At 41.7% G+C, this 15,502-nt stretch overlaps 1 protein-coding gene across 3 annotated transcripts; it reads left to right on the top strand.

Moving 5' to 3' along the window:
• The first annotated feature begins 218 nt into the window (after positions 1-218).
• Positions 219-14,626, top strand: LOC123072856 (uncharacterized). 3 transcript variants are annotated; one of them, XM_044496520.1, is made up of 14 exons: positions 219-418; positions 497-587; positions 5,597-5,814; positions 8,501-8,964; positions 9,202-9,300; positions 10,546-10,644; positions 10,729-10,821; positions 10,905-10,958; positions 11,037-11,149; positions 11,569-11,647; positions 12,537-12,840; positions 12,985-13,466; positions 13,739-13,846; positions 14,018-14,626. In XM_044496520.1, the coding sequence occupies exons 1-14, from the start codon at positions 336-338 to the stop codon at positions 14,359-14,361; spliced, it is 2,631 nt and encodes an 876-aa protein (XP_044352455.1). In that variant the 5' UTR covers positions 219-335; the 3' UTR covers positions 14,362-14,626. The 3 variants fall into 3 exon arrangements, with proteins under 3 accessions (XP_044352455.1, XP_044352456.1, XP_044352457.1); XM_044496522.1 differs by having other exon boundaries at positions 265-418; positions 497-5,507; XM_044496521.1 differs by lacking the exon at positions 9,202-9,300.
• The last annotated feature ends 876 nt before the right edge of the window (positions 14,627-15,502 follow it).

The following is a 15,502-nucleotide window of genomic DNA, read 5'->3' as shown; positions in this document are numbered from 1 at the left end:
ATTTGGTGGAGATGCTCTAGCTCTACCATGTGACTAAAAAAGTGTGCACTTCCGTTCCAACGAATATGAAGCGGACGCTGGACAGCATGATGAGTTCCAAGGAAGTTCCAGGGAACTTCCTGGACGCGGCATGACCGTCGAATTGCTGCGACACGATTAGCTGGGTAGCCGCGTATGGAGCCCGCATGTAGTGGGCAAAGTTGGCTGCCTGTGACCTGTTGGTTAAAAAGGAGGGCGGCTCCCACGACCGCCCATCCCCGAACAGAGCAGGCGAGGAACCTTTCACACAAATCAGCCGAAGAAAGAACAGCTTGGTCTTGGGAGGGGAGGTCTCCATGGGGAAGAAGAGGAGGCAGGATCCAGGGAGGGACGACTCGAGCTCCTCCCATGCCAAGCGGTCTTGCCACTGCCAGAACGGGTTAGTCAGTTATTTCTCCTCACTCCCTTTTGATGTTTCGCTCTGCTCTCTACTCTGAAATTTCCTCTTATTCATAAGGGAGAAGAGCAGGCCAAATGATGGGATGCCGCCTCGGGAGGGGCTTGCAGATATCATTCGCGCGGTTATCGAATTGAAAGACGTCATGCATGTAATCTTCTCATCTCCTGATTCACCGGAAAACTGTGTTTCTTTTTATTTTATTTTTCCTACCAAAAAAAAATGTGTGGAGGCTCTTGCTACTTTGGGCTCTTGTTAGTACAGTTGATGAAAGGGTTCCTGTTTCGATACAACCCTCCTCACTTAATAAACATATAAAGGGCAATATAAACCTTTAACAAATTAAGCGCACTTTCATACATGTATGGTGGGTCGTATACATAATAGTGAAAAGGGAGAAATAAGCCAAACCTTGCCATGTGACCGGAGTCGAACTCCAAACCTTGCCATGCATGCAAGCTATGCTAGCTAGCCGACCTAGTGACTGAGGACGTTAAAATACTAATTAATGGAGCAGATCCGGGTTATTTACTTTTCCAATATTTCTTGGAAAAAGATGTGAACAAATTTCTTGAAAATGCAAAAAAATGTTTGAAAATTGTAAAAAAAATTCGAATATACTTTTGCTAAATGTGAATAATATTCTAAAAAAATATATAGTTTTTTTAAAACTGTGAATTTTTTTGAAAGCTGAACAATTTTTTAAAAAGTGAATTTAAAATACACAATGAACAATTTACTAGTATACGGTGAACATTATTCAAATACAGACTGAACAATTTTTAAAATATTTGATGAACTTTTCTCAAATGCACGCTGAACAAAATTTCTATACATGATGAACATTTTTACTACACAACAAAGGTTTTTTTTTCAATGTATGGTGAACATTTTTCTTCAACACAGTGAACTTTTTTTAAACATGAAGAACTTTTGGAAAATAAATAAAATTGGAATTTCGAAATTTTATTGGAATTTGGAATTCCAAACTTTTTCTAAACGAGAATAAATTTGGAAAGCGTGAACATTTTTTGAAAACATGAACAGAATTTGGAACTTCAAACATTTTTTTGAACATTCTAAATTTTTTTATCAAAATTTTGAATTTATGGAAAACAAAAATGAAACAGAAAAGGTTAAAAAATAAATGAAAAGGGAGAAATAAGCCAAAAATAAAAAATAAAGAAAAACTGGAAAATGCTGTAAAAGAAAAAGTAAACAGTAAAATAAACTCTGGGAACCTGCTAGAAGGTTCCCAAAACCGGTAGCTCGCTCGAAGTGGGCCTTCACATGTCGTGTCGGATGCTCGCTCCGCTTCAGCAATGCAACGACGGTTTGACGCTCACGGTGTTGGCAATCGTTCAAACCTAGCATGGATGCCTACCATGGACATGTCCACCTGCTGACAAAAGTTGTCGCCATTTCAGGAATGTCCCAAAATCAACGTTCGGTGTCTGGTTAGGCCAAAAGAATCAGTTTCACGTTGTTTCTCGACATCCGTCAAATGTCCCCAACTTTTATATTGTCTTGTACTACCAATTCAAGGCACCATGCTAAGTTGTTTGAGTTTTTGAATTTTTTTGCATTATTTTGGAGTTTTCTCGGTGAAAAATGACCGATAAATGGCCAGATGTGATGCAACCTACATATAGTGTCAGAAATCACTCAACCTGGCATGGATGCATACCATGGGCATGCTCACTGCTGGCAAAAGTTGGGGTCATTTTATGCATGTCTAAAAATAGACTAGGTTCAACAAAGGGTGTTCGAGTAGGCCAGAAGGGTCCGAAGATTGGAATGATGGTATCAATGTGCCGCATTGAAATGAGAGTGGCTATATCGCTATCAATCAAGGTGGGACAAATCAGCCATCTCCACAGATTGCTAGTTTGCTGAAAACAATCCAGCTTTTGCCAAAAGAAAGCCAAACTCTCATCCAGATGCATCTTGATTCACATCTCTATATGATAATATGCACGACCGATTCTCGTATCTGCTGATACAATAGATTCTTTCCAAAGATAACCCTAACCCGCCAGAAGGGTCCGTATGAGAGCACATTTTTTCGGCATCGTCAAATGATCCTAAATTGTTTCCATGAGCTTATATGACCAATTCAAGGCACCATACCAAATTGTTTGAGTTTTTGACATTTTTTGCATTTTCTACAGTTTTCTCAATGAAAAAATGGTCGGCAAATGGCCCGACGGGACACAACCTGCACATGGTGTTTGAAATCGCTCAAACCTGGCATGGATGCCTACCATGGGCATTCCCACTGCTGGCAAAAGTTGGGTTCATTTCATGCATGTCTAAAAATAAACCATGTGCAACGGAGAGTGTTCGGGTACACCAGAAGGTTTCATATGAGAGCACATTTTTATGCATCGTCAAATGATCCTAAATTTGTACATGAGCTTATATGACCAACTCAAGGCAACATGCCAAGTTGTTTGAGTTTTTGACAATTCTTGCATTTTCTGGAGTTTTCTCGGTGAAAAATGGTTGGACGTGACGCAACTTGCATAATGTGTTGGAAATCATTCAAACATGGCATGGATGCCTATTATGGGCATGCCACCTGCTGGCAAAAATTTGGGTCATTTGATGCATGTCTAAAAAATCATGTTCAACGGACTGTATTCGGGTAAGCGAGAAGGGTCTGTATGTGAGTATGTTTTTCGGCATCATTAAATGACCGCAATATTTTTCCATGAGCTTATATGACCAATGCAAGGCACCATGACAAGTTTCTTGAGTTTTCAACAATTCTTGCATTTTTTTAGTTTTCTCGGTGAAAAATGACCGATAAATGGTCGGGCGTAACATGCATATGGTGTCGAATTCATTCAAATCTGACATGGATGCCTATCATAAGCATGCCAACCTGCTGGCAAAAGTTAGGTCACTCGAAGAATTTCCAAAACTAAACCATGTTCGACAAAGGTTGTTCGGGTAGGGCATCAACCCTAGTGATCAACCAGTGAAAATGGAATAATAAAGTAAGTTCTGATATCATAGTGCTCGCGCAGCTAGAAGGCTCTGTCTAAGTGCAAGTTGTTTCTCGACAACCCTGAAATGGCCCCAATATTTTTTCATGCCAAGTTGTTTCAATTTCTGACAATTTTGCATTTTCTAGAGTTTTCTTGTTTAAAAAAGGCCGATAAATGGTCGGACATGTTGCAACTTGCATACACTATGAAAGTTGTTCAAATCAGCCATAGATGCCTACCATGGGAATTCCCACCTTGCAAAAGTTGGGGTCATCTCAAGGATGTCTAAAAATAGACCATGTTCAACGGATCGTGATCAGGTAAGGCCAGAATGGTTCATTTGAAAGCACATTGTTTCTCGACATCGTCAAATGACCCTAAAGAATTTCCACCACTTTCTGTGACGAATTCAAGGCATCATGCCAAGTTGTTTGGATTTTTGACGAGTTTTACAATTTCTAAAGTTCTCTTAGTGAAAAGGGTCGATAAATGGCCGGACGTGTCGCAAGGTGCAAACGGTGTCGAAAGTCGTTCAAACCTAGCATGGATATCTCATATGCCCGTGCCAGGCTGCTGCAAGAAGTTGAGGTCACTTATCCATAGTCCAAAAAACACCACTTGAGAGAAGTGTGCCACACTAAGGATGCGTTTGGTTCAAGGTGTGGTATGAATGGGTTGGGACCGTCCAATTTTTTTGGGATTGGACCATTCAATTCATGTGTTTGGCTGAATATAAGAGATGAGCTAATTATTTAGGACGGGACGACCAGTCATGCTCACATGGTCATCCATGCAAAGGGTGGCCATTTGATTCGACCGATTTTGTTGGGTGGAACGGTTCAGCTTCTTCGAGCCATATTCTCCTTTCTTGACATGAACCATTCAAGTGCTATATAACCAAACATGTCTATTTTTTGGACGATTCCAACCCATCCGCGGCCACCCTTGCAACCAAACGCACCTAAGTCAGACGGGCTCATCCGTGAGCATGTAGTTTTTCCTAAATTGAATGCTTCTATTATTTGCAATTTCCGTCATTATCAATCAACATGAACCTTTTCTTATGTCCTAACCATTTCTTGGAATTTGTCAATAGTTTTGGAATTTTAAATTATGTATGAAAATTTTACAAACTTGAACACTTTTTTTCAAAATTGTTAACAAAATCCCAACAATTGATGAAAATTTTGAAGAAAAATTGCAAACCATGTACTTTTCTTTTGAAATTTATCAACGATTTGGGAAACAAAAACATTTCCTAAATTTGTGAACAAAATTTCAAAATGGGAACATTTTATGAATTCCATAATATTTTTTAAAATTGTAAATAATATTAGAAACAAGATTATTTTTTTAGTATTTTAAACAAATTTGAAATGTTTCCAAGAATATGTTTGCAAATTTGAAAAATTGTTCACGTTTCCATGAAAATGTTTGCAATTTTGAAAAATTGTTCGTCTTCTCGAAAATATGTCGCACTTTGAGAAAAATATTAACATTTGAAAAAATGTTCGTAAATGTAAAAAAGTTCACAAAATCAATTAGTTGTTTTTATTTTTCATAAAAGGTTCGCATATTTGAAAATATGTTTGCGTTTCCAATTTTTTTAAAATATTTCATATTTTTGAAAATGTTAGTGTTTTCAAAAAACATTTCAAAAATTGAAAAACACATTAGCTACAATACACCCTCGGTCGGTTTGTATAGTGTCCGGCCTGGTTGTACAGTGTCGGTATGATCTGCTACAATATGTCAATTCTATTTGATAAGAAACCGCGCTACATACATAACCAAAGCTGCCCTGTTCTAGTGGCTATCAATGTGCTCATGACAGCTGGAGGTGCTTCTTTGAATGCCTAGATTTTCGATCCCGAGCCACAGTACACACTCACTACTGGGCTGGCCCATGGCGGACTCCCCCTAGGCCGTCTCTATTTTCAGAGCGCGGGTGACGTATGTTTAAGAAAGACCTACCATTTATTATGAAGGGTATGAAGGGATTTCCTCAGTTGATGTGTTTAGAGGGGTTGTACTGAAGCGGAAGTGTTGATGAAATTAGGAATCTGAATATCTAAAGGGTGAGTATTATGTTCCGGGCTCAAATTACACTGAACTATACTCACTTTCTTTATAATGTTTGATTATAAACTATGCCATCTTTTGATAGGTTAAATTGAGCACAGAGGAAAGATTCAAGAGAAAATTTAAAATGCTGAAGGAAAAGAGGAAAAAAGACAAGAACAATCACGAGGAAGATCTCAGAGTACTCAAGGAAGACCTCACAAAACTCAAGAAAAATCAAGAAGAGCTTGAAATACAAATCCAGGAGATGCGGAAAGAAGAGTGTGCTGAAGTAAATCATTACAAGGCATCTCCATCTCAGAGGTGAGGAGTTTCCTTATCTATGACTAGACCAGGATACTAGGAATTGAGATTTTTTTAATTAAATAATTACTCTTTTGGAAAAGTGACTATTTATTACTCAGGATTTCCACCGTTCTAGGTAGCTCATGTTCTTGAAATGTTGATTTTATTACATTAGGCGCTGTCATCATAGGTGCCAGAAACGTGGGTTTTATTATATTGGCCACAATCATCATGATGGGTGTCAGATGGCATCCAAGCTTAGTGTGGATGGTAAATGGGCCCTATTTATACAGTTGGAACATTGGATCCATTTCAAAATGAAGAATATAAGTTGCACTGAAGTTTCTCCAGCAAAGACATATCTATTTTTTTTTTGCGAGAAAATCTCCAATCTATTCATCTTCAAACATGGCAGTACAACGAATACCAGAAATAATAGAAATTACAACCAGATCCATAGACCACCTAGCGACGACTACAAGCACTGAAGCGAGCCGAAGGCGCGCCGCCGTCATCACCCCTCCATCGCCGGAGTTGGGCACAACTTGTTGTAGTAGACAGTCGGGAAGTCGTCATGCTAAGGCCTCGTAGGACCAGCGCACCAGAACAGCAACCGCCGCAGATGAAGAATAACGTAGATCGGAAAGATCCAATCCGAAGACACACGAACGTAGACGAACAACGACGAGATCCGAGCAAATCCATCAAAGATAGATCCGCCGGAGACACACCTCCACACGCCCACCAACAGTATCTATTTACAAATCAAGATTTACCGAGTTAAGGTGCTCAAATATGTGGAAACTTCATAGTATGCTACATACCATACATGTTGACATTATAGTGCTTTCGATGCTTTAAATTTGTATGCTTTTTTTAGAAAAGGAGGAAGACCCCCGGCCTGTGCATCTGGACAATACATACTGCCATTTTATTAATTATTAACACAAAACCTTACAAAGTCATACAAAAATAAGACTAAAGCCACCGTCTAACCAACATCTGTCGCTACTCCTATCCAGTTGATGAAGCAGCGCTAATAGTCTGAGCCTAATACCAAACAGAGACCTCGTAGCCAAACCTAACATCTAAGATCGGAGGTCCCAACCAGGACGCCTGCCGGGTATGGGCACCCACCAGTCCGGCGTGCTACTCAACCAGGACGCCTGCCAGGTATGAGGCCGCCGCAACCACCTGCCACCAATCCATCTTCAGAACTGTACTGCTGCATCTACCTTGCCCGATCTAGCTACCGCCGACGCCACCACGACGCCAGACAGTGTCACCCTCCTGCGCGAGTCCATCTCCGCGCATCGGGCACCGAGTCTCAACTATGCCACGCCGCCGAGATCCGCCGTCATCAATGGGCAAGATAAATCACCACTCCTCCTCTTGTCCCCTCCAACCAGCACTTGCTCCAAAATGAGGCCCCAGAAGGGAGAACGACACCGAAGGCGCCGTCATCGTCTGATCCGGTATAACCAGATCTAGGGTTTTCCCCGAAACTTCCCGATTAGGTTGGCGTGACCTGCAACGACGATGCCTCGAGAAAGGAACGACGTCTGAGAAGCCGTAATCGTCCGCCAAGACCGCAGTCAGGCGCGATTTTCACCGAAAGCCACGTCGTCCTGATCTCGCGGCTGGCTGGAACCGTGCGAAACCTCGCCATGAAGACGTATGGTACCGTCGGAAAGCCGGTTGAGGACCTCCGGCCGCCCCACCCCAGCCCCATCACACGCCGCTAGCCGGCCATAGCCGAACCATGGCGGATCTGCCCGGGACGCCAGATCCACGGCCACCGCTGCCGCCCATCGCATAGCGGAGACTTCCACCGGAGGACCTCGCCATCCCTGGGTTTGCCGGCTGCCGCCGCACAGCCAGGACGCCGTCGTGGCTGCCACGCGAAGACCTGGACGAGGCGCCCCAGCCGCCTGATGGGAGATCCGTCGCTTCCCTCCTGCCCTAGCCCTTTAGGCATCGGGCGCCGCCACCACCGCGGCCAGTGCCAGCGGCAGCGGCGGCAGAGATCTGCCTCGCGTGAAGGCTGGCGACGTGAGGAGTTGGTCCCCCTGGCGTCGCCCTGGGTGGCGGCGCGACGGGGTCGCGAGAGGGAGGAGGGAGTCGTGAGAGGGAGGAGGGCATCGGTATTTCGTGATCGTGGGTGATATAAACAATCTTAATGGGCACCTAGAATTTGTACTTTCTTACGTCATACTTTTTCAATCAAATTATATAATTATATTAAGTTTAGTTCTGCAATTCATGGAAATTCAATAATTGTTCATACTGTAGAATCTAGGGTCTAGTATACTGAATATCTAGACAACAAAGTATAATTTGAAATTTTGAACCAGTTTTTTTTGTTTGTATTCATATTTTGTCTAAATCAATTATCTCATTTTAGGGGCTTCTTCAATCTAATTATCTTATGACGTAGTATAAAGTGCCGCTACCACTAACTTTATTAAGCATGATGCTTCAGAAGTGAAATAGGCATCTAAATAACAAGCGTTGCCAAAAGATGGATCTAAGCTACTTTACTACACTTATCTACTTACATATACAGAGAAAATGTAGTTCACAAGATGATCTGCAACTTTATAACCAAGGTTTTTCTTATATGGCTTATAACATAAGATTGCGAACAGTTCGCCGTTGCTCCTCTTTCAGAATTTAATGTATCTTCTGTTATATGTTGGTGCAGATCACAACTAAGCCAATCAACAAGATTTCGACTAGTCATTGAAAATAGCGTGAGCAGAACAATTTACAAAAAGGGAACTATAGAGACTGAGGATGGTGGAGGTCACATAAAAGTTGTCATGTACGATGGTGGCAATCCAATTGCGTCTAACCACCGTCTTGCTTCAGTAAGAGTTGAGATAGTTGTCATTGAAGGAGGGTTTGATGAAAAGCGAGATTTATGGTCTAAAGAGGAGTTCGAGGAAAGCATAATGAAACCAAGAAGAACAACGACATTGACAAGTCTAGTGAAAAACGGTACATTTAATCTGATTGCTGGGAGTTGTGATCATGAAGGTGCCATTATTATGGATAATTCACAGCAAAGGGAAGTTAAGCTTGGAGTAAGGATCACAGTGCCTACAGAAACAAGAGTTCTTGAAGGAGTATCAAATCCTTTCAAAGTGCAGGAAGGCAAGACAAAAAGTAATGGTCATTTATTTGAATATTCAATCAGTTAATTTAATCTCAGTATTAAAACATGATGCGATATGTTATCTAATCCACTCTCATAAATAGGAGCATGCTTGAACCATAACTTCCTTTTACCTTTTTGTCTTGAAACTGATTACAGCTCTGATTGAGGGAATGGTGAAACCATCTGTCATTTGTCTTCCTTTATCTTATTTACACTGGTTCAAGAGAAAATTGTTTTCGTTTCAGAGCCAGCACCAAACAAAACGGGTAAAAACCCTTCTCCTCTAGTTCCAACGCGAAACTTGGTACAGCCAACTAGCACCCACGCAACACAAGATGGTAAAGGTTAGAAATTAATATTTATCCCCCCACCACCCCCCTGAAGCTTATGATTTATATAAACATGACTGCTTTCCGGCTCACTAACAGGCCAAGGCCATTTTTTCTTTTCAAAAAGAGTTAGTCCAGATGAGCAGAAAGCAGGTAACAAGTTAGTGCTTGATGATGAATAAATAGGCAGTTTTTTGATTAAATTAATCCATGAATAGATCATGAGCATGACATGGACAGCATTGATAACACACTGATTACGATCTAACAGAGCAAGTACTAAGCACATAGTAGAAACATCTACGCATATCGCTAGTACTGCTACAACAGAAAGAAACACGAGAGTGATAAGCGATGTATACCCTCCAATCGGCCACGCAGCGGCGGTGACGGTGGCAGCAGCCGCGGCATCCTCGGCGGCCTTCTCAGCGGCGGCACGGTCGGGGTCGGTCGACATGGTGATGACGAAGGTGATGCGGACGTAGATGAACAGAAGCGAGCAGTCGCGTAGTCGCTACCCAAAAACCTAATCGCCCCTCTCTTGTACAGGATCCGGAGAGGCAGGGTTTCGGAGGCCTGCTCTCCCGTCAACCGTGTACGCGGTGAACGGGATGGAGTCGTCGGCGGCAACAGCAACAGGGGAACAATGTGGGCATGGAGGCGGAGGGGGAGATGCGTTCTGTTTTTCGCGGCGGCTAGGGTTAGCAGCGCCCCACATATATATGTGCGGCCGCGCGTAGAGAGACATGGGTTGAACCCACGTCCAAGTCAGTAGTCAAAGACTCTCCGTTCCTGACCGGCAAAAAGAAGCGCATAGGAGTGAGCTCGGCTCGGCTCAATCCCGCGGCGCGGCGCGGCTCGTCGTGACGAGGCGAGCGGAGGAGGAGGAGTGCGCGAGGGCTTCTTTTCTTCTCAAGCTCCAATAGCATGAGGGAGAGAATCCCTTATAAACCACTCCAACTCTCCTTCCACTAGCATGGTGGGACCAAACTTCCCACAACCTTGTCATGCCACCTACATGGGCCCTTAGAGATTAAATCTGAAATTGTCATATGGGCTCTAGGCCCATCTCATATTTCAACACTTGAAGCCTCCATTACCATCAAACAAGTAAAATTAATGACTGAGGATGATAAGCCTCCGCTATTTTTTATCTTCTTTCTATATGTGATATGTATATATTATATCCTCATGCCTAAGAACCATTTTTTGTAATGTAATTTCCATTTTATTTAGTTTTATTGCCTCAAAACTTCCCAGACCGTGGAAAACATTCAGAATTTCCAACTGATGGTACTGCAGAGGATAATCAACTGAGTTATCCACCAGCTACCGTGCGACTGATGGTTGAGGGAAATGGTGAAGCCTTCTGCCTCGGTCTTACTTTATCTTGTTTATATTAGTTCATGTGCCAAACTGCCAATGGTTTCTTTTGACATTCAGGGCAAGCCCTAAACGGCAATAGTCAACAATCTTCTCAACAAATTCCAACGCCAATCTTGTGGCAGCCAACCCGCACCCACCCATTGCAACACGGTAAATGGCTATTATTTTCTCTGGTCCCCCCCCCTCCCCCCCACAAAGTAAATGAATGTGACTGGTTTTTGGCTCGCCAACAGACCAAGGGCGTAGCCCGCCACCACCTACCAAGCCGAATCCATTGCAGGTAGCAGGTAACAGTTAGTGCTTGAAACCTCTACAACCAAATGAACGAATAATTGCAGATTATAATACTTCATATTCACCTTCAGGATATTATCCACCTTTTCCTGCATGTCGACAAGACCAGTGCACCAGTTTACCTAATGCAAGTTCTCAGGTTGCATTTCCAAACCTTTCAGGGTATGGGTTGTTAGATGGCCAGGTAACTGTGATATGCATTGAGTTACTATTCTGTACAATAAGGCTCAGGGTTTGTAGTTTAACAACAATATGTATTACCACCAGTCTATTATACCATCCTTTCCTTATATATAAAGGCTGTGTGATCCTTAATTAGGGGCAACAGACCATTGCGCCCAAACTTTGCTACAGTATGTTATGGTGTTACCAAACACATGAAATGGTTTTGAACTTTGGGTTTGTTTGGCCACACTACCATTTGTCTAAGTGTTTATTAGCAGTTTCGTCTGTCGTGGGTATTAGAATGATTGTATCAAAAGAAACTACTCAGGGAGCAATAACCCATAGAAAATTTTGACGTGTTAATGAATTTCATAATTGGTTTACTTTATAACATAGCAGATTGTTTCTCTTATGTCATCTTTTGTTTATTTTGTTCAGTGGAATCCCATCCCTGGAGGGGAGGTATTTATTGAAGATCTAAATCATTCAAATGTACAGCTACCAGTTGAAGAGTATTGTAAGTTAAAATTACAGGCAAATACTGCTTGTTTTCATCTTAAATAGTCAATCTGATAGCATATGCATGTGTTACCTTCGTAATTTTGGACTTATCTGCTTGCCGAGTACAAAACAATTAATGCAGTTCATCATAACAACAATATGTTTGTGAGTTTGTTTATGTTTCTTAATTTGCACATGAATAAGTTTACCTATACTTTACTCTAGCTTTCCCCCCGGCCTTACATATTCATTGTCGCAATTACCTTTTATTTTTGTAAGATACCACTCATTGATTCCCGACTCCTGAGTGAAGTCCTCTAACATGTTGGACATTCATGCCAGTAATCTTTTTTCCCCTCGCCCAACTCTGTTTCAACAGAGAGGGAGTAATAGGGGCACGTGGTACATAAATGCAGGGGCAAGAAAAATGGCAAAACAAATAAAAGAAGAGTTTTTTAGGGGAAAGAAGAGGTTAATTAGTTCACTATTTTGTTGTGTCTTTGTTTGAAAAACTGTTGTGCGTGTCAATGGCTCAATTACTGAACTGTTGCACCAATAAAATTGATAGGTGGGATCTTTTGATAAAAGGGTAATATATTAATACCAAGAATATATCAATTACAAATACGATATCACGAGCTAATCATGACATCACAAAACTAAAACACACACAGACACCTCAAATTCTGAATTACGAAGTCCCAGTTTGAAGTATGTTAAATATCTATACGCATTGTGCTGATTCTCAGTATTTTTTTTTTGTTTCAATATGTTCTCCAAAATTCACGTGTTATAGGATAAATGATGAAGCACATTTGCAGAGAGTCTAGTTAGAACCAAACTGTAGTAAATGAAAGGGCTTGTGCCAAGCTAAACTGTGTCTATCTTGTGTAACTGTTCTGTAGATGTAGATGCATCATTTACATGTAATCAAGTACTACTTCAATGGGATACCACTCATGTGGAGCACAAGGAGCACTGGAACTTTCTTGATCAGTTCATGCCGCTGTATAGCACACAGTCAAGGTTCTACAGACAGAGTTTCCCCAGTACAAGTCTCATGGATAAAGCCCATAAGTTACTGGCAAGTATTTCATCAGGCGATTCTGTTTTGAAGATGATTACCAGTGTTACAAGTCAAGCCACACAAACTCCTCAGAGGAGAGGCGTTCTCGTTTGGCCCATTGAGCCATATGATTCAGTTCATGGGTGGGTTCACTAATCCAAGGCTTTCTCTCTTTTTTTATAAGAAGTTTTCATTACTTCTGTTGGATATTGACAGGATCACATTGGCCGGTGGTCAATCATGACAACCATCTTACAATCTGTAATTCATGTGCCTAACATTTCCAGGCCACTAGTTAAGAAGAAAAGGAATACCAAATATCAATTGCGATTTGTCAATAAGGTGTGCGATGACTACTACACACGGGAAAATATCAAATCAGAGGATGGAAATCTTTTAAAGGTAGCTTTGTATGATGAGAACAATCGGGTAGTCACATCTGGCCCACTGTCTTCAGTTTCTGTGGAGGTCGTACTACTTCATGGTGATTTCAGTGCTGAAGGTCACGAATATTGGACATCAGAGGAGTTCAGTGCCTGCTTAGTGCATCCACAATCTGTAATGTCAATTGCACCAGCCTTGGGAGGTCATCGTGTCTTGGCCCTGACATGTGGAGAGGCAGACCTTGATAATATCAATTTCCGGACTTCCTCCTTCCATGCCAGATCGGGAAAGTTTGTGATGGGTATTGAAATTAGAAATGTAAGAGAAGAGAGTGTTCAAGAAGGAATAACTAACGCATTTCTCGTGAGAGTTCGCCAAGGGGAAGGTACATTTTTTTCATTAATCTAGTTGTTCGAACATGACTTCTCATGCAATTTCATATGATATTTCACCCCAAAATTTTCTACTTCAAAAATTGCAGTCCTTATATGACCTTTTTTCATAAGTAAAAATTTAGACCAAGAAGTAAGATGTTTAACAACTAGTGAGAAAGAGTAAATAATCGACAGGGGTAATCTCTGTAGACCACTAGTATTCAAGTCAATGTATTGCAACTTTTCATGAAGTGTGTTTCTGTGAAACTCTTCAACCCTTTAGTAACTGGAACTGGCGAGGAGATGGCAGAGCCACCGTTCGGGTTGACATTGCAGACCGCCACCACCTCTGACGCAACAAAGAGGAAGCCCTGGCCAGACAGGATACTAGGTAACCAATCGACACAGCTACACACACCATTGCATCCAGTTGCACTATATTCCAGCTAGCTAGTAGGCCAAGATTTTTTGTATGTAGTGTGTGTAAAGCAGTGTGTATATGATGCGGGAATGGTGGAAATGTATTACTACTAACATTGATGGTGCATGCGTCGATGGGCAGACCAGGACCCCGAGGTGGTTTCGCTGTCGCTGCAGACGCTGCTGTTGGACATGTACGTGTGTGAGATCTGCAGCAAGGGGTTCCAGAGCGACCAGCAACTGCAGCTGCACCGGCAGAGCCACAACTTGCCATGGAAGCTGAAGGCCGGCAAGGCGGCGCGGAAGCGTGTGTTCGTGTGCCCGGAACCGAGCTGCCTGCACCACGACCCCTCTCACGCCCTCGGCGGCCTCGTTGCCATCAAGAAGCACTTCCGCCGCGAGCACAGCGACACTGCCACTATGCCTGAAACCGCTGCTCCAGGGCTTTCCCCGCCCACTCCTGCGCAAGGTTTTGAATTTTGGTAGCAAGAAAAATTTTGATGACCCTCGAAACCTATGAAATTTCGTAAATTTCAAAATCTGTATGGACAAATAAACAAAAAATTTAATTAAATTTGAATAAAATTAAATTTAAGCACAGGAATATATTTCTGTTAGCAGCCCTTGTACATGGAAACACATGTATCTCAGTGATGCAGGTCTAACCTGTGAAACCAGGTTCGACTCTCGCCAACACATGTATCTCAGTGGTGCAGGTCTAACCTGCGAAAACAAGTTCGACTCTCGCCAACGTCCACTTTTTTGAATTTTTTCAACAGTAGAGAAAAATTTAAACCTACAAGGTGAGAACGTAACAACCTGCCACTGCGTTTTGCAAAGTTTGATGTGTACAAAATGGATTCCATCACTCTATATACAAACATTAAAAAATAACAAAATATTTCAAACGAAATGCAAATATTTCGGTCGCCCTAGAAATGATCAAAATTTCGGAATTTTGTCAAAACAATTCCTTGCTCCTGCGATTGCGGATGCGTTTCCTACCAGTAATTAATTACATAAAATCTCCAGCCTACGAACCCTATAATTCATCAGTTACCACGAATCAAGGAACTTCACTTGAAAATTACCATGGCAAACTTAAATTTTTGTAGTCTTTATATGATTTTTTTTCATAAAGTAGTAAGCATGAAGTAAGATATTTAACAAAATGCTAATATACACTTCTGTGAAAGAGTAAATAATAGACTGGGTAATTTCTGCAGACCTCAAGTTAATGTATTGCAACTTTTCATAAAGTATGTTTGTTTGAAACTATTAAACCCTTTACTATTTGGAACTACTACAAACATGTTGTTCTCATTGTGGGTTTTTAGCATTTGAAATTTAAAACATTTGCCAAAATCAAGGAATCGACTGGCCACGAGAGTTTCTTGTCCGTCTCTTTCTCTTTAGCTTGAATTTTTAGACGACCTGACCATATTCCGTTCCAGGTGATCAGTAAATCTAGGGATGTAAATGCCAAATAAATGGCGCCCGCAAGTCCTGCTTTGTTAGCTTTAGCTAGCTCGATAGTTCATTTTCCCCGAAAAGAAACTTTATTGAACTGTTAAACCATAAGTGGGATTAAACGGAACCCATTTACGTCCCTAAGTTAATCCTTCCA

The sequence above is a fragment of the Triticum aestivum genome, chromosome 3B (assembly GCF_018294505.1).
Source record: "Triticum aestivum cultivar Chinese Spring chromosome 3B, IWGSC CS RefSeq v2.1, whole genome shotgun sequence".
Taxonomy (NCBI): Eukaryota; Viridiplantae; Streptophyta; class Magnoliopsida; order Poales; family Poaceae; genus Triticum; species Triticum aestivum.
This window is presented reverse-complemented; position numbering and strand designations above follow the sequence as displayed.

Coding starts and splice junctions, on each gene's coding strand:
- LOC123072856 (XM_044496520.1), top strand. CDS start 336: ATGGGGAAGAAGAGGAGGCAGGATCCAGGGAGGGACGACTCGAGCTCC. Junction 8,965..9,201: donor GCAGGAAGGCAAGACAAAAA/GTAATGGTCATT, acceptor TTTTCGTTTCAG/AGCCAGCACCAAACAAAACG. Junction 13,847..14,017: donor CTGGCCAGACAGGATACTAG/GTAACCAATCGA, acceptor GTCGATGGGCAG/ACCAGGACCCCGAGGTGGTT.